General features: G+C 41.2%; 1 protein-coding gene across 2 annotated transcripts in view; it reads right to left on the bottom strand.

The window, feature by feature from the left end:
* Positions 1 to 18,521, bottom strand: part of SMARCC1 (SWI/SNF related, matrix associated, actin dependent regulator of chromatin subfamily c member 1) — a 187,842-nt gene that overhangs the window by 132,015 nt on the left and 37,306 nt on the right. For both annotated transcript variants that reach the window (XM_050942456.1, XM_050942458.1), the window contains exons 8-10: positions 16,382 to 16,457; positions 5,463 to 5,588; positions 4,580 to 4,698 (exon numbers count right to left, since the gene is read on the bottom strand). In XM_050942456.1, the coding sequence (XP_050798413.1) occupies positions 4,580 to 4,698; positions 5,463 to 5,588; positions 16,382 to 16,457 (321 nt within the window). The remainder of the gene's footprint in view (positions 1 to 4,579; positions 4,699 to 5,462; positions 5,589 to 16,381; positions 16,458 to 18,521) is intronic.

Here is an 18,521-nt window from a genome sequence, read left to right as displayed (position 1 = left end):
AAAATAATTAATCGTGATTAAAAAATTAATTGCAATTAATCAGTTTTTATTGCACTGTTAAATAGAATACCAATTGAAATTTATTAAATATTTTGGATGTTTTTCTCCTTTTGAATATATTTTGTATTCTGTGCTGTAATTGAAATCAGTGTACATTATTTTTTATTACAAATATTTGCATTGTAAAAATGATGAATAAAAAATAGTATTTTTCAATTCACCTCACACAAATACTGTAGTGCAATCTCTGCCATGAAAGTGCAATTTACAAATGTAGATTTGTTTGTTACATAACTGAACTCAAAAACAAAACAAGGTAAAACTTCAGAGCCTACAAGTTCATAGAATATCAGGGTTGAAAGGGACCTCAGGAGGTCATCTAGTCCAACCCCCTGCTCAAAGCAGGACCAAGTCCCAATTAAATCATCCCAGCCACGGCTTTGTCAAGCCTGACCTTAAAAACCTCTAAGGAAGGAGATTACACCACCTCCCTAGGTAACCCATTCCAGTGTTTCACCACTCTGAGTAAAAAAGTTTTTCCTAATATACAACTTAAACCTCCCCCACTGCAACTTGAGACCATTACTCCTTGTTCTGTCATCTGCCACCACTGAGAACAGCCTAGATCCATCCTCTTTGGAACCTCCTTTCAGGTAGTTGAAAGCAGCTATCAAATCCCCCCTCATTCTTCTCTTCTGCAGACTAAACAAGCCCAGTTCCCTCAGCCTCTCCTCATAAGTCATGTGCTCCAGCCCCTGGACTCTAAGTTTTCCACATCCTTCTTGTAGTGTGGGGCCCAAAACTGGACACAGTACTCCAGATGAGGCCTCACCAATATCGAACAGAGGGGAATGATCACATCCCTCGATCAATGCCCCTACTTATACAGCCCAAAATGCCATTAGCCTTCTTGGCAACAAGGGCACCCTGTTGACTCACATCCAGCTTCTCGTCCACTGTAACCCCAGGTCCTTTTCTGCAGAACTGCTTCCTAGCCATTCGGTCCCTAGTCTGTAACAGTGAATGGGATTCTTCTGTCCTAAGTGCACGACTCTGCACTTGTCCTTGTTGAACCTCATCAGGTTTCTTTTGGCCCAGTCCTCTAATTTGTCTAGGTACCTCTGTATCCTATCCCTTCCCTCCAGCATATCTACCACTCCTCCAAGTTTAGTGTCATCTGCTAACTTGCTGAGAGTGCAGTCCACGCCATCCTCCAGATCATTAATGAAAGTTCACTCAGTCCTACTTCCTGTTCAGTCAATCGTTAAGACAAATGAGTTTGTTTACATTTACAGGAGATAATGCTGCCCTCTTCTTATTTACTATGTCACCAGAAAGTGAGAACAGGCATTTGCAGGGCACTTTTGAAGCAGTATTGCAAGGTATTTATTTGCTAGATATGCTAAACATTCATATGCCCATTCATGCTTTGGCCCCCATTCCAAAGGACATGCTTCCATGCTGATGATGCTCGTTAAAAAAAATAATGCATTAATTAAATTTGTGACTAAACTCCTTGGGGGAGAATTGTATGTCCCCTGCTCTGTTCTGCCATATACACCTCTACCTCGATATAATGCTGTCCTCGGGAGCCAAAAAAATCTTACTGCGTTACAGGGGAAACCACGTTATATTGAACTTTCTTAGATCCACGGGAGTGTGCAGCCCCCCCGGAGAACTGCTTTATATCAGAATTTGTGTTATATCGGGCCGTGTTATATTGAGGTAGAGGTGTATTTCATGTTGTAGCAGTCTCAGATGATGACCCATCACGTGGTTCATTTTAAGAACACTTTCCCTGCATCCTTCACAAAACGCAAAGAAGGTACCAATGTGAGATTTCTAAAGATGGCTACAGCACTTGACCCAAGGTTTAAGAATCTGAAGTGCCTTCCAAACTGAGAGGGATGAGATGTGGAGCATGCTTTCAAAAGTCTTAAAAGAGCAACATTCCAGTGCAGAAACTACAGAACCCAAACAACTAAAAAAGGAAACCAAACTTCTGCTGGTGGCATTGATTTAGATTATGAAAATGAACATGCATCAGTCTGCACTGCTTTGGACTGTTATTGAGCAGAACCCGTCATCAGCATGGACATGTCCCCTCTGGAATGGCGGATGAAGCATGAAGGGACATACGAATCTTTAGCACATCTGGCAAATAAATATCTTGCAATGCCAGCTGCAACATGCCATGTGAACTCCTGTTCTCACTTTCAGGTGACATTGTGAACAAGAAGCAGGCAGCATTATCTCCTGCACATGTAAACAACCTTGTTTGTCTGAGCGACTGGCTGAACAAGAAGTAGGACTGAGTGGACTTGTAGGCTCTAAAGTTGTATAATGTTTTATTTTTCAATGCAGTTATTTTTTGTACATCAATCTACGTTTGTAAGTTCAACTTTCATGATAAAGAGATTGCACTACAGTACTTGTATTAAGTGAATTGAAAAATACTATTCTTTGTTTTTTACAGTGCAAATATTTGTAATAAAAATTAATACAAAATGAGAACTGTACACTTTGTATTCTGTTGTGTAAGTGAAATCAATATATTTGAAAATGTAGAAAACATCCAAAAATATTTAAATAAATGGTATTCTATTACTGTTTAACAGTGTGATTGATTGTGTGATTAATCAATTTTTTTAAATCACTTGACAGCCCTAAATTAAATTTAACATCCCTGTGGTGGGGAAAACACCACAGCAGTCCAACACTGTAGCATTTAATTTCAGAAAGGGGGACTACACAAAAATGAGTTAGAGAAATTAAAAGGTGCAGCGCCAAAAGTGAAATCTCTGACAGCTGCATAGAAACTTTTTAAAGACACCATAATAGAGGTTTACCTTAAATGTATACCCCAAATTAAAAAACATAGTAAGAGAACCAGAAAAAGTGCCACAGTGGCTAAATAACAAAGTAAAACAAGCAGCAAGAGGTATCCTTTAAAAAGTGGAAGTCAAATCCTACTGAGGAAATAGAAAGGAATAAACTCTGGCAAATGAAGCGTAAAAATATAATTAGGAAGAGCAAAAAAGAATGTGAAGAACTGCTAGCCAAAGACTCAAAGAGTAATAGCAAAAAAATGTTCTGAAGTGCATCAGAAGCAGGAAGCTGCTAAACTATCAGTGGGGCCACTAGATGATTGAGATGCTAAGGGAGCACTCAAGGACGATAAGGCTATTACAGAGAAATTAAATCAATTCTTTGCCTTGGTCTTCATGGTTGAGGATGTGAGGGAGATTCCCAAACCTGAGCTATTAGTTTTAGATGACAAGTGTGAGGAAGTGTCCTAGATTGAGGTGTCATTAGATGTGGTTTTGGAAAAGGTTCAGGAAAGGGAAACAAAATTTATTGAGGTATGGAATGGCTGCCATATGAGGAGAGATTAATAAGACTGGGACTTCTCAGCTTGGAAAAAAGACGACTAAGGGGGGATATGATAGAAGTCTATAAAATCATGGCCATGTGGAGAAAGTAAATAAGGAGTGTTATTTACTCCTTCTCAAAACACAGGAACTATGGGTCACCAAATGAAATTAATAGGCAGCAGGTTTAATACAAACAAAAGGAAATATTTTTTCACACAACGCAGTCCGTCATTCTGTGGAACTCTTTGCCAGAGGATGTTGTGAAGGCTAAGACTAAAACAGGATTCAAAAAAGAACTAGGTAATTTCATGGAGGATAGGTCCATCAATGGCTATTACCCAGGATGGGCAGGGATGGTTTCCCTAGCTTCTGTTTGCCAGAAGCTGGGAATGAGTGAAAAGGGGTGGATCACTTGCTGATTACCTGTTCTGTTCATTCCCTCTCGGGCACCTGGCATTGGCCATTTGGAAGCCAGGATACTGAGCTAAAACAGACCTTTGATCTGACGCAGGATGGCCACTCTTACATTTTTACCATGTAAAAACCCTTTCAAGCCTTCTTCATAGATCAAAACAACATAGAAGGGCAAAAATACAATAAAAATAATTTGCAGCTCACTAATAATCAGCAAAGGCTGGTCTGTATTAAGAAAGTTGTACCAGTGTAACCAACTGGATTAAAAATTCTCTCTAGTTATCCAGGTGAAAACTCTTCGCTGTAGACGTTTAAATTTTTTTGAACATTAAACAACTTAAATTGGTTCAGTTTAATTCAGTAATTTACAAGTGTAAACTAAAATGATGTAAGCAAAGTTTAAACCTTTATAAATGCATCCATGTACATAAGGGATTTGCACTAGTAATTAAATCAACCTAGGAACCCCGGGAATACTTTTCTAATATCGACAAATCCTAAGTCTGACTGTTAATGATATGTGCCTCTCAATGGCGGAGTTCTCATTAGGTTTAGAATAAATAACTGCATCAGACTTTGCTCCATCTGCAGGCAACACATTCCCCCTGAGTAATCAAAGAAATTCGATGTACAGCATTGAAAATTCACACATTCCAATTACAAACACATGGTTACGTTAACGAGAGTCTGATATGGGGGGACAAATGGAGGGAGCTTGTTTCAAGAGCTCTCTCTGCTCCAGTTTCAGCCTGAGCAAAGTTCATCTTTGGTTGTCTGATCCTAACACTCACCCTTTCTTTCCAGTCTTTTTCCTCGATTCCACGGGAGTCGGGGGAGGAGAAGGTGAATGCTTTCTTTTCCTGGTACTTGCTGCTGCTTTCCTGTCTCTTCTCTCAGGGCTACGGACAGGCTGTTAGAGAAGCGAAATTTTCAGTCAGTACCAATTACCACAGCTCACTGAAACTAAGCACAGACTGCAGAGCTCTCCTAATACGCCCTGCACCCAGGGTGCTGAAACAACAACACTGCAGCAGTAATCACGTTCAGCTTCAGAATACCCACATCGTAATATGAAAAGTGGCCTGTACCATTTCTACCATTAACCTTTAACTGCTGGCATGGCTGTCTACCACAGAAACGGGCTTTTAAAACACAGCACGGTCCAAATACAAACCTTTGACTTGTCTGAAGCACTGAGCTTACTCACAATGGGGAACGTTTGGCATTTAACTTTGAGCTGCGAGTAACTTCTAGGAATAGCTAATGTTTTCAGTGCTCTCCCCAGTTATAGTGACACGTGTGGGTTAGTGGTCTCAACATGTACTTCAGGCCAAAGAAATTCGGAAATTAAAATCTTAAATTGCTTCTGTACCAATATAGCCCCAATTTAAGTTTGTGGGAGGAAAAGAAAAAGCAAAGTGGGCCCCCACATTTATATTTTTTGGTGTAAAAAGACATACCCTGCTGTGTCAAAGGGAAACACCAAGTGTGTCCATTTTCCAGAAGGGTGCGATACACATGCATTTACATGTGACCTTGTTACCATTAGCTCCGGAGAGACTAGCACCTAATTTAGCAGCCTTGATTCCTAAGAAGTCTGACTTACATGGCAATAAAGAACGTAATTAACACTGCTAAATCAACAAGTCATCCACCAACAGAGAAATACCATACCTCTTCATTCTTCATAGAGATTCGCTGGCGAAAACTCACTGGCTTCTTGTTCTCATCCACCTCATAATCCTCTTCATTCATCCATTCATTGAATATATCTGTGTCCAAAATCCATTTGGCATGAACCTAACAGCAAATCCAACAAATACTGACGTCAATAAACAGACTCCCACTAATGCCAAGGTTTCTGCACTAGCTTTACACTTGAACACAAGCCTCCATGACCAATCCAGTAAGATTTTAAGGAAAGAGAGTACTATAATTTGGTTACCAAAGTTGGAGGTTTTGGAAAGCATTTATTGGTTTCCTATGTACCAAATGTAAGACACAATAACTGCACAAAGTAACGCAACAAGGTAATTATGCCAAGTAACAAGTCTATTGAATTCCTCCTTATTTCTGCTGTTTAGTTATTCTAAGACTTTTGTGCTGGCAGGTGAGAGTTCTTGTTGGAACAATGCTGTACGAGCATGTCATTTTGAGACTAAAGATACAAAACTGCATTTGGTACAAAAACCTTTAAGGTATAACAGGAAACATCTTGGTGGTCAAAATCCAGTTCCCAGTGGATAGTTTAAGCATTATTTTTGTGTGCGAGATGGGGACAACTGGTGCCTTTGTTGGCAGTCTCAACAGAAAGCTCCAGGACTGAATTTCCCTCTCATTCCTAGGAGGGAAAGCTTGCACTGATGCCATGCCTGTCCTGGGAATGAAGAGAGAACCTTAGTTCATTGGGCAGTTACTCTCTGTACTAAAGTCACACACATGTACGAATATATAGTTCGTTCCAACATGGACACTGATCAATGAAATTGACATTTATGGAATAAAGATTTGGGAAAGAAACCTCTACCAACTGCGCAGCACTAAAAGCCTTGTAAGATCCTGAAAGGGCCACATCAATGCAACTGGTTCCTGTTATCAAGTCTTATTAGGCTTTTCCCATGCAGTTCTAAAGATTGATTTGTAGCTACAGGAGACTATGCAATAAGTTTGTGTTACGGACAATGATTCATATTTCTTAAAAAGCTAGCTGAAAAGAGAAAAATTAACTAAATATACGTAACGTCAACATTCCTGGACAATGCCATCTTTTGACAGGCAGTTTCAGTAATACAGGCTCATCTATTCGCCCATTCTGAACTACATCTTAACATCAAATACTAGTGATCTTTTGACCTCTACATGCAAGTGCTCTAGTGGGCAACCATTTCTGTCAATTAAGGGTTTTCATGAAATTCAAATGGCTGTGTGTGTCAAGCAATAGTCAGAACACATCACCCCTGCCTTCATCCTGCTTGAAAGCAACACTGGCTCCACCCAGGTCCAGGATTCCAGAAGCCTAGAAGATAACCAAGAGATACTCTGCCACGGCCAAAGGAGCAAAGGGGAGGGGAGGAAGCAGAATCAGAAGTGAAAGTTTTCAGCTAGCTATGGAAGACTGTCTAGAAAACCTGGGCCAGATACTGACTTACTTGGATAACCTTTTTGAATGGGTTTCTAGTTTAAATATGTGAGTAATAAAAATGGGCTTGAGCTTGACTTTAATATTTAAAACAAGTTTTAAAGAGCTATTAATAAACTCAACTCCACCCCTCTCCAGTCATCACACCAAAAATTAATTTTCTTCACCTGATCTGACCACAAAGACCTCCTTCTGCATTGATGCTAAACAAATTAGTAACAAAACACAACAGCATGAAATCATCTTCTCTATGTATAAATGACTAAGCAGCATAACTGCAATATTTTATTACAATTGTTACCTTAACTTGTTTTCTTTCAATGAACTAAATCAAGAGAGAAACCGTTGTGCCACAAACAGACCTCTAATCATGTAAAGGACCTAAAGAAGGCTGCTATTGTCATTTTGAGCCCTTCCAAGTCCAATAGACCAGAAAGTGTTGACTTAGTTTTCATACCTAACAGCAGCAATGGTCAGAGTTCCAGTTAAATCATAAACCTTTTAACAAAAGCAAGATGTTAATAACTGTGCAAATATCACTAACAATCCATAACTGCTTTTCAAACATATGTTGGAAGGTGCTATCCCTCCAATGTTATTTTGTAAAATTGGCACAATTTTGCCAGAGTCCAAATGCTTTTAGCAAGCTGAAATCAATCCAAGGCACATGAACTGTGCAAGGTGCTCAACAGAGCCTGCAGAAACTGGCATCTATTTCAGGACTGAGCCAACCACAACCAGACTCAAGAGCTTAAATCACTAGCATGAATGCAGCAAATTGGCAAATGTAGGCAAGCCTTTAACTGATTCTAGTGATATCACGCCCAAAACAGCTAAGAATTGATTTCAGTGAAGTGGAAGACCCCAGCAAGAGTTCATTTTCTTCAGCACCTTTAAAATGGAAGGATCTACCTGAAAATCGTTAACTTCTCTACGTAAGAAGAAATCTGAATTTCTAATGCTTTGACTACTGCTACAGTATGTGGGGGGTGTTAAAGCAGTTCCTACAATAGCAAGCCTTCATAATTCTGTACAAAAATTCAGTTATTGCAGTACTTTCTGCTTCCATTACACCCTTCATAGAAGGATGTCAAATCATTTTACAAAAAACGTTGCTAATTATTTCCTTAACTACTGTTTGAGATGTGTTGCTCATGTTCATTCCGTGTTACGTGTGAGCACCATGTGCAGTGTTGCCAGAGATTTTTTGCTTAGTGGTATCCGTCAGACTGGCTCTAGTGCCCTCTGGAGCTGTGTGCATATGCACTGGCATAAGGGGCGCTGCTGGCCACATACCGGCAAGAAGGAACTGAGAGGGTAACTCCGACAGAGGGGTAGGACGGTGGGTCATGGAACAGACATGAGCAACACAGAATCATAGAACTGGAAGTGACCTCTAGAGGTCATCTAGTCCAGTCCCCTGCACTCATGGCAGCACTAATTATCTAGATCATCCCTGACAAATGTTTATCTAACCTGCTCTTAAAAATCTCCAATGATGGAGATTCCACAACCTCCCTAGGTAATTTATTCCAGTGCTTAACCACCCTGACAATTAGAAAGCTTTTCCTAATGTCCAACCTAAACCTCCCTTGCTGCAATTTAAGCCCTTTGCTTCTTGTCCTATATTCAGAGGTTAAGAAGAACAATTCTTTTCCCTCATCCTTGTAACAACCTTTTATGTACTTGAAAACTTATGTCCCCTCTCAGTCTTCTCTTTTCCAGACTAAACAAACCCAAGTTTTTCAATCTTCCCTAATAGGTCATGTTTTCTAGACTTTTAATCATTTTTGTTGCTCTTCTCTGGACTTTCTCCAATTTGTCCACATCTTTCCTGAAATGTGGTGCTCAGAACTGGACACAATACTCCAGCTGAGGCCTAATCAGCGTGGAGTAAAGCAGAAGAATTTCTTCTTGTGTCTTGTTCACAATACCCTTGCTTATACATCCCAGAATTTTTTTTTTTGTAACAGCATTCCACTGTTGACTCATATCCACTATGACCCCCAGATCTCTTTCCACTGTATTTGTTCCTAGCCAGTCATTTCCTATTTTGTATGTGTGCAAGTGATTGTTCCTTCCTAAATGGAGTACTCTGGATTTGTCCTTATTGAATTTCATCCTGATGGACCCTGAAATCATCCTGTAGAATCAGGCTATTGTGTCCTGCGATAGCCTTGTGTGGAAAGGATGAAGAGGAAGTTTGCACAAGATGAGGGGTTCCCTCTTCTGCCTCAGCGATGTCCAGCCGGGGTTGGCACCAGAGTTGGGGTCTGATGCTGAGTGAGAAGGAGAAGTAGCGTGCTTCCCAGAAACCACCAAGTAGGAGCAATGGGAGTGAGGACCCAGTGCTGGGGGAAATCCCCAGGGGTTCCAGTACAGCCACTATATTGGCCACTGACTCAGGTGCTGGCAGAGGACTGGTACTGAAGTCCGGTGGTGCACAGGTTGGATACCTGTAGTGAGCCTTAGGTTGCACATATGGATCCCCTTTGGACTCAGAAGAGGGTCTCTCTTGGAGACCACGGAGGAGTGGTAGCCAATTCTGCCACCACGCGATACCAAGGTTCCTGGGACCGGCAGTGGACCAGAGATGGTTGAGACACTTGGATCAGGGTCGGATTTCCTCTAGAGGGTGCCAGGAAGGAGCCTGATGCTCCCGTTCCTTCTTGCTTCTGGACACTGGAGCTGGAGGATGTCCCAGCAGAGGTGGGGCAGGGGACCAGGAGAGAAAATAGGACTGCTTGAAAAGCCTCTGAGATCGACAGAACAGCCAAGGGGGCTTATAGTTGTTGGCGGAGGGTCCCGCACCAGACTCATCGCTTTAGGCGGAGTTGACGGTGGCATCGTGGGCCTGGGAATGGAAGAGTGGCCCAGCATGGGTCTCACTGTGCTGCCTTCCCCCCCACTTGTCTCTCTTCTTCACTGGTGAGCATCCCCTGTCAGTGCACTGCTTTTTGTGCTTTTTCCACTTTTTCCTTGGCACTGGAGATAGTAAATACTGCCAGGAAGAACTCAGTGCCAGAGCACCACATCGCCCCAATGCTCAAGTGCTTGGTGACGGATCAGAGCTGCTCTGCTCTGAGTTTGGACTGAGGACAGCTTCCATGAAGATAGCCTTCAGCCTAATGTCTCTGCTCTTTTTAGTCTGAAGTCCCGACAGATCTGGCACATGTCCTTCATGTGAGTCTTCCCCTAAGCACTTCTAGTAGTTGGTGTACAGATCACTCATGGGCATAGGTTTGCCACAGAAGGCATAAGGTTTGAAGCCCGGGGATCATGGCATGCCTGGCCCCTGGGGTGACAGTGTAAATAGATTCTGTCGTCAAGGTACTCAATGTACAATAATATTAATTACAAAAACTATACACATTAAACTATGGTAACTAAGAACAAAAAGCGAGAGTCCAAAACCGCTGGGAAGAAAGCCTTGCCAAAGCAAAACGAGTTGGTCCAGCAACTGTCACGGGCAATAAGAATGAACAGAGGGTTTGTGGCCGGCAACACTCCTTATACTGGCGCATGAGTGCATGGCTCCAGAGGGCGCTAGAGCCAGCCTGACCGATACCACTAAGGGAGAAATCTCTGGCAATGGTGCACACAGCATGCACACACCTAACATGGAATGGACATGAGCAAGCACTCGAAGAAAAAACAAATAGTCTCAACACAGCTGTGAGGTAAGTGATAAGGATCACATTGCCATCACTGAAATACAGCTACCTCTTGGATGACACACATTAGTTATCAGAGAACCTTGCAATGCTACATCATAATCATGGGAAGTGAAAGTGCAAGGCAATATGGGGGAAGGAGGTTTAAAAATCAGCAGACCTGGAATTTGCCTCTATTAAAACAAATGCCCAGGGGCATTGGTTCGAGTACTATAGAAAGTGGTGTGGGGATTCAAAAAGCACTCTCCTCTCAGTACTGAATAAGTGTGTTTTCAGAAAGTCTGGAGAGCCATCTGTCTTGGATGTTTAGACACAACAAACCCTGCATCTTGGTAAGGGGTTAGACTGGATGACTATGGTTTTATGAATGCCCAATATCCTGTTAAAAGAGCTGTATTTCTGGAAATGTCAATTTTCAGAGGAGACACTGTGATGCGATGAAACAGACAGGAAAGCGTTATGAACTGCTTGCCTGTCACATAACTCAAGTGGGACTGAAGAAAGGGGTGCGTCATTCTTTCAAGACTAAGAGGCCAAGGGAAAGACCTCTGGGACTGCAACTTATTTTGATCAGGGGAATTTGTTTTGTGCTACTTCATAACACAAAGCATAGGTAACAAAATGGAGGAACTAGAGCTACTGGTGCAGGAAGTGACACCAGATATTATAGGGATAACAGAAACATGGTGGAATAGTAGTCATGACTGGAGTACAGGTATTGATGGCTATGTGCTGTTTAGGAAAGAAAGAAATAAAGGCAAAGGTGGTGGAGTAGCATTGTATATTAATGATGAGGTTAACTGTAAAGAAATAAGAAGTGATGGAATGGATAAGACAGAGTGTCTGGGGAAAAATCACATTGGGGAAGAAAGCTACTAGAGCCTCCCCTGAGATAGTGCTTGGGGTGTGCTACAGACCGCCAGGATCTGATTTGGATATGGATAGAGACCTCTAATGTTTTTAATGAAGTAAACACTAATGGCACTTGTGTGATCACGGGAGACTTTAACTTCCCAGATATAGACTGGAGGACAAGTGCTAGTAAGAATAATAGGGCTCAGATTTTTCTGGATGTGATAGCTGATGGATTTCTTCACCAAGTAGTTGAAGAACCAACAAGAGGGGATGCCATTTTAGATTTGGTTTTGGTGAGTAGTGAGGACCTTATAGAAGAAATGGTTGTAGGAGACAACCTTGGTTCGAGTGGATCATGAGCTAATTCAGTTCAAACTAGATGGAAGGATAAACAAAAATTGATCTGGGACTAGGGTTTTTGACTTCAAAAGGGCTAACTTTAAAGAATTAAGGAAATTAGTTAGGGAAGTGGATTGGACTGAAGAACTTGTGGATCTAAAGGCAGAGGAGGCCTGGAATTACTTTAAGTCAAAGCTGCACAAACTATCAGAAGCCTGCATCCCAAGAACGGGGGAAAAAACCATAGGCAGGAGTTGTAGACCAAGCTGGATGAGCAAGCATCTCAGAGAGATGATTAAGAAAAAGCAGAAAGCCTACAAGGAGTGGAAGATGGGTGGGATTAGCAAGGAAAGCTACCTCAGTGAGGTCAGAACATGTAGGGATAAAGTGAAAAAGGCTAAAAGCCAAGTAGAGTTGGACCTTGCAAAGGGAATTAAAACCAATAGTAAAAGGTTCTATAGCCATATAAATAAGAAAACAAAGAAAGAAGAAGTGGGACTGCTAAACACTGAGGATAGAATGGAGGTTAAGGATAACCTAGGCATGGCCCAATATCTAAATAAATACTTTGCCTCAGTCTTTAATAAGGCTAATGAGGAGCTTAGGAATAATGGTAGGATGACAAACGGGAATGAGGATATGGAGGTGGATATTACCACATCTGAGGTAGAAGCCCAAACTTGAACAGCTTAATGGGACAAAATCAGAGGGCCCAGATAATCTTCATCCACGAACATTAAAGGAACTGGCGCATGAAATTGCAAGCCCATTAGCAAGAATTTTTAATGAATCGGTAAACTCAGGGGTTGTACCGTACGACTGGAGAATTGCTAACATAGTTCCTATCTTTAAGAAAGGGAAAAAAAGTGATCCGAGTAACTATAGGCCTGTTAGTTTGACATCTGTAGTATGTAAGGTCTTGGAAAAAATTTTGAAGGAGAAAGTAGTTAAGGACATTGAGGTCAATGGTAATTGAGACAAATTACAACATGGTTTTACAAAAGGTAGATCGTGCCAAACCAACCTGATCTCCTTCTTTGAGAAGGTGACAGATTATTTAGACAAAGGAAATGCAGTAGATCTAATTTACCTCGATTTCAGTAAGGCATCTGACACGGTTCCACAAGGGGAATTATTAGTTAAATTGGAAAGGATGGGGATCAATATGAAAACTGAAAGGTGGATAAGGAACTGGTTAAAGGAGAGACTACAACGGGTCGTACTGAGGGGTGAACTGTCAGGCTGGAAGGAGGTTACTAGTGGAGTTCCTGAAGGATCAGTTTTGGGACCAATCTTATTTAACCTTTTTATTACTGACCTTGGCACAAAAAGCGGGAATGTGCTAATAAAGTTTGCGGATGACACAAAGCTGGGAGGTATTGCTAACAAAGAGAAGGACCGGGATATCATACAGGAAGATCTGGATGACCTTGTAAACTGGAGTAATAGTAATAGGATGAAATTTAATAGTGTAAAATGCAAGGTCATGCATTTAGGGATTAATAATAAGAATTTCAGTTATAAATTGGGGACACATCAGTTGGAAGCAACAGAGGAGGAGAAGGACCTTGGAGTATTGGTTGATCACAGGATGACTATGAGCTGCCAATGCGATATGGCCGTTAAAAAGGCTAATACGGTTTTAGGATGCATCAGGCGAGGTATTTCCAGCAAAGATATGGAGGTGTTCATACCGTTATATAAGGCACTGGTGAGACCTCATCTGGAATACTGTGTGCAGTTCTGGTCTCCCATGTTTAAGAAGGATGAATTCAAACTGGAACAGGTTGAGAGACGGGCTACTAGGATGATCCGAGGAATGGAAAACCTGTCTTATGAAAGGAGACTCAAAGAGCTTGGCTTGTTTAGCCTAACCAAAAGAAGGTTGAGGGGGGATATGCTTGCTCTTTATAAATATGTCAGAGGGATTAATATTAGGGAGGGAGAGGAATTTTTTAAGCTTAGTACCAATGTGGACATAAGAACAAATGGGTATAAACTGGACACTAGGATGTTTAGCCTTGAAATTAGATTAAGGTTTCTAACCATTAGAGGACTCAAGTTCTGGAACAGCCTTCCAAGGGGAGTAGTGGGGGCAAAAGACATACCTAGCTTTAAGACTAGGTTTGATAAGTTAATGGAAGGGATGGTATGATGGGATAGCTTAATTTTGGCAACTGATCTTTGATTATCAGCAGGTAAGTATGCCCAGTGGTCTGTGATGGGATGCTAGATGAGATGGGATCTGAGTTACTGCAGAGAATTCTTTCCTGAGTGCTGGCTGGTGAGTCTTGCCCACACGCTCAGGGTTTAGCTGATCACCATATTTGGGGTCAGGAAGGAATTTTCCTCCAGGGTAGATTGGCAGGGGCCCTGGAGGTTTTTCGCCTTCCTCTGCAGTGTGGGGCATGGGTCACTTGCTGGTGGATTCTCTGCAGCTTGAGGTTTTCAAACCACAATTTGAAGACTTCAATAACTCAGACATAGGTTAGAGGTTTGTTATAGAAGTGGATGGGTAGGATTCTGTGGCCTGCTTTGTGCAGGAGGTCGGACTAGATGATCATATTGGTCCCTTCTGACCCTAAAGTCTATGAGTCTATAAGACAAACTTATGCCCTTAGGCAAGGGCCTGAAACAGACTCCAGTGTGGCACTGATCTTTCCTGGACTGGAGAGGGAGAGTGATTACCTGTGGTGATTAAAAATACCATGGCACTTTTTCCAGAGTCTCTAAGCCAAAATGGACCCATTGTGATAATCTAGTCTGACCTCCTGTATAACATAGGCCACAGAACTTTCCCAAAATAATTCACAGAGCAGATCTTTCAGAAAAACATCAAAACTTGATTTAAAAATGGTCAGTGATGGAAAATCCACCACAACTCCATGTAAATTGTTCTAACAATTAGTTTAGTCTCACTGTTATGAATGTATGCCTCATTTCCAGTCTGAATTTGTTTAGCTTCAACTTCCAGACACTGGATTGTGTTATAACCTTGTTTTGTGAGATTGAGGAGCCCATATTAAATATTTGTCCCCCATGTAGGGACTTACAGACTAATTAAGTCACTCCTTAAATTTTCTCTTTGTTAAACTAATTAGATGAGGTCCTTGCATCTATCACTATAAAATATGCTTTCTAATTCTTTCATCATTCTTGTGTCTCTTCTCTGAACCCTCTCCAATTTATTAGCATCCTTCTTTAATTGTGGACACCAGAATGGTACACAGCATTCCAACAGTGGTTGCACCAATGTCAAATACAAAGGTAAAATAAGCTCTCTACTCAATCAGGATTCCTGTTTATGCAACCAAGGACTGCATTAGCCCGAGGTGGCCAACCTGTGGCTCCGGAGCCACACGTGGCTCTTCAGAAGTTAATATGGAGCTCCTTGTATAGGCACCAACTCTGAGGCCAGAGCTACAGATGCCAACTTTCCAGTGTGTTGGGGGGTGCTCACTGCTCAACCTCTGGCTCTGCCACAGGCCCTGTCCCCACTCCACCACTTCTCGCACCCTCCCAAGACTACCATGCCCTCACTCCTCCCCCTCCTCTCCAAAACCTCCTGCCTGCCATAGGATCAGGAGGTGTGGGGAGGTGCTGATTGGTGGGGCTGCCGGTAGGTGGGAGCAGGGGGTGGGATGGAGCTGATGCGGGGCTGCTGACGTATTACTGTGGCTCTCTGGCAATGTACATTGCTAAATTCTGGCTTCCTTTCAGGCTCAGGGTGGCCACCCCTGCATTAGCTCTGCACAGCACTGGGAGCACACATTCAGGTAATTATCTACCACAACTGCCAAATCTTTCTCAAAGTCACTGCTTCCCAGGATGATAACCATACTACATTTACATTACAGTAATGCCCAGGGACCAACCAAATCAGGGTCCAATCGTAAGGATGCTACCCTCATGTTCTAGGAAGATCACACTTTGTATATTACAGTCTAAGTTCCCCCTGAAATTTGATCACCAATGGTATTTTTCCACGTTCAGTCCTAAATGGTTGTATGATGATGCTATGCCCAACTAAACAGCTGCCAGGTTCTATCTCAGCAATGGCTGAAATTCAGTGATGAGTAAATGGATTCTGACAGTACTCTGAATAAGGTCTAATTAAATCTAAGAGATTATCCTTGGCATAACAGGGATGAATTATTTTTTCTTTCCCATTCTTTATAATCACCAGGAGCAACATTTAGGTCATCTCCAAACCAAAGAAATGAAGGGTTTTATATGTTAATTGGGATACTAAAAATATTGATTTTGATTTTTTCAATGTAAGTGGGAAAGACTGCATGCACATGCATCTGTCGTTAGATGTTTGGTTGAGTGCGTGTGCTCATTTTGCGTGCTATACTGACTCTGGCCAAACAGCCCATACAGCAGGCTCTGATCGAACTGCTCAATAAATCCACTGACTCAGTTTTTAGCCTCAGGCTCATACCAGGCCTTTAACACAAGCCCTTATATCTCAGGCCCTCTTTCTACTACAGCATCATTCTTCCAAAATACCCTCCATAAAAGCACCTCAGGATACAACATACTTAAATAGCACTTCAGAACAATTTTTTTTTAAAGTCTCTCACCTTCCATGGTTTTTCTGGAATTGGAGCATCTTCAATTTCAGCTTCAATGTCAGTAGCATGAACCCAAGTATCATAGCTAAAAGAGAAATCAGAAGAGAAAAAATGAATTGGTCCTCTTGGTTGTTCATCCCAAAGATCACTGGCAAGAGCATTTGTTGAGCCATCAAAGCATGTTCAAATCATACCACTGAGACAGAATGGTGTCAAGTTATTTTCTATCAAAAGAACATTTGCTGGCTTCTCTCAGAGAAATGTTTGAAAAAAATGCAGTGGAAAAAGGAGTGGTTCAATCCAGCTGATGCAATACAGAAATCTACATTTGAGTTAGAGATTTATAAAAGCTCACGACAGTGAAATTATATATTTTCCTGATAATTCCAGGTTTCAGTGGTTTTTAAGGAATTCCAGAGTGAATTCCCATTTCTCTGCACCATTAATTTATTAAGTTGCCCCCATGTTTCTTAACTTTATCTATTTTAATTAAGATTCATTAGACTCTTAAAATAAAAGGCAGCAATACAATCTTTCCCACAAGCCTCTAGTTCTACAGAATTAATCTGACCATTATTTTCCTGTTTCACCAAATTACGTGCCATCCCAAAAAATGGTCGCTTACAATAGTTCAACCAAAAAAAGTCAGATAACTTTGTAATCAACACTACGCATGTGATAAAGAGCGCAAGCAGGCCACAGCATTTCTTTGCTCCCACTTTAATTGGCTGGATTGCTCCGATTTTTATATGGACACAGTTGGTACACAGAACTGAATATAACTGGTGTAAAAATAAAATAAGTACTAAAAATGCTTTACTGCAAAATGAAGATGTAATTAGGAAGTGCGGTCCCATCCCTCTCCCTCAGCGAATGTGGTGTTCACTTCTGCTGGACAGACACACAACCACTGTTGAAATCAACGATTCCTGCAAGCATGCCACAGCGGACATTTTGGCCCTATGGAGGGTTTTTTGTTTTTTTTTCCCCAACAGAATTTCTACATTTAGGTTTGCAGATTCCTGGCACAGAGGCCATTTACACTAAGCTGCGATTGAAATCTATACAGTTCCATGGGAAAATTTAGACTTACTTTCAAGCTGGTTATTGGATGGTTGTAATGGGCATGCTTATAAACTAATTCTTATCTACTGTAAATATTCATCTCATATTCAGACTACAAAACATGGTGCAATTAAACTCTAAACAGTGACTTTGAGAAATAAGTTGGTGGGTTTGTATATTTAATAACTTTCAATCCAACTAGGTCAGTATAAAAAAGTGTGGGGTTTATTTTTTTTATTTTTTATTTTTTTTAAACATTAAGAATACACACAACCAACACAGAAACCTACCTGGGATCTGAATATACAGTTGTATTCTGCCTCTTACATCACACCATCAGTAATAAAGATCCTCATCTAACAGCTGTAGTTAATTGTGGTTTTAACAAAGAGGGCAATTAATCATTGGAACAAATTAACAGAGAAATGGTGGATTTGCCATTCCTTGATATCTTCAAATCAATTTCAGGAAGATATGCTTTAGTCAAACAAGTTATTGGACTTGATACAGGGGTAGCTGGGTGAAATTTCACGGCCTGTGATATACAGGAGGTCAGACTAGATGACCTAAGGGGCTGTTCTGGGTTTATGATCTATGAAAATACAAAATGGGATTAGACAGTGACAAAATGGGACATGACTGCCTAGGAAGGAGTACTGCAGAAAGGGATCTGGGGATCATACTGGATCACGAAATAAATATGAGTCAAGAGTATCACTTTTTTTTTTTTTTTTGGAACAAACACCACATGCAAACATCATTCTGGGGATGTATTACAGAAATATTGTAAGCAAGACAGAAGAAGTAATGCTTCTGCTCTACTCTGTGCTGATTGGGACTCAAATGGATTATTGTGTCTAGTTCTGGGCACACCATTTCAGGAAAGATGTGGACAAATTGGAGAAAGTCCAGGGAAGAACAACAAAAATGACTAAAGGTCTAGAAAACATGATCTATGAGGGAAGATTTAAAAAAACAGGTCTTTAGTCTGGAGAAGAAAAGATTGAGGGGGGACATAAAAGTTTTTAAATTCATAAATGGTTCTTACAAGGAGGAGGGAGAAAAATTGTTCTCTAACATCTGA

The sequence above is a fragment of the Gopherus flavomarginatus genome, chromosome 2, assembly GCF_025201925.1.
Source record: "Gopherus flavomarginatus isolate rGopFla2 chromosome 2, rGopFla2.mat.asm, whole genome shotgun sequence".
Taxonomy (NCBI): Eukaryota; Metazoa; Chordata; order Testudines; family Testudinidae; genus Gopherus; species Gopherus flavomarginatus.
Note: the sequence above shows the minus strand (reverse complement) of the source record. Positions and strands in the feature narration are given on the sequence as shown.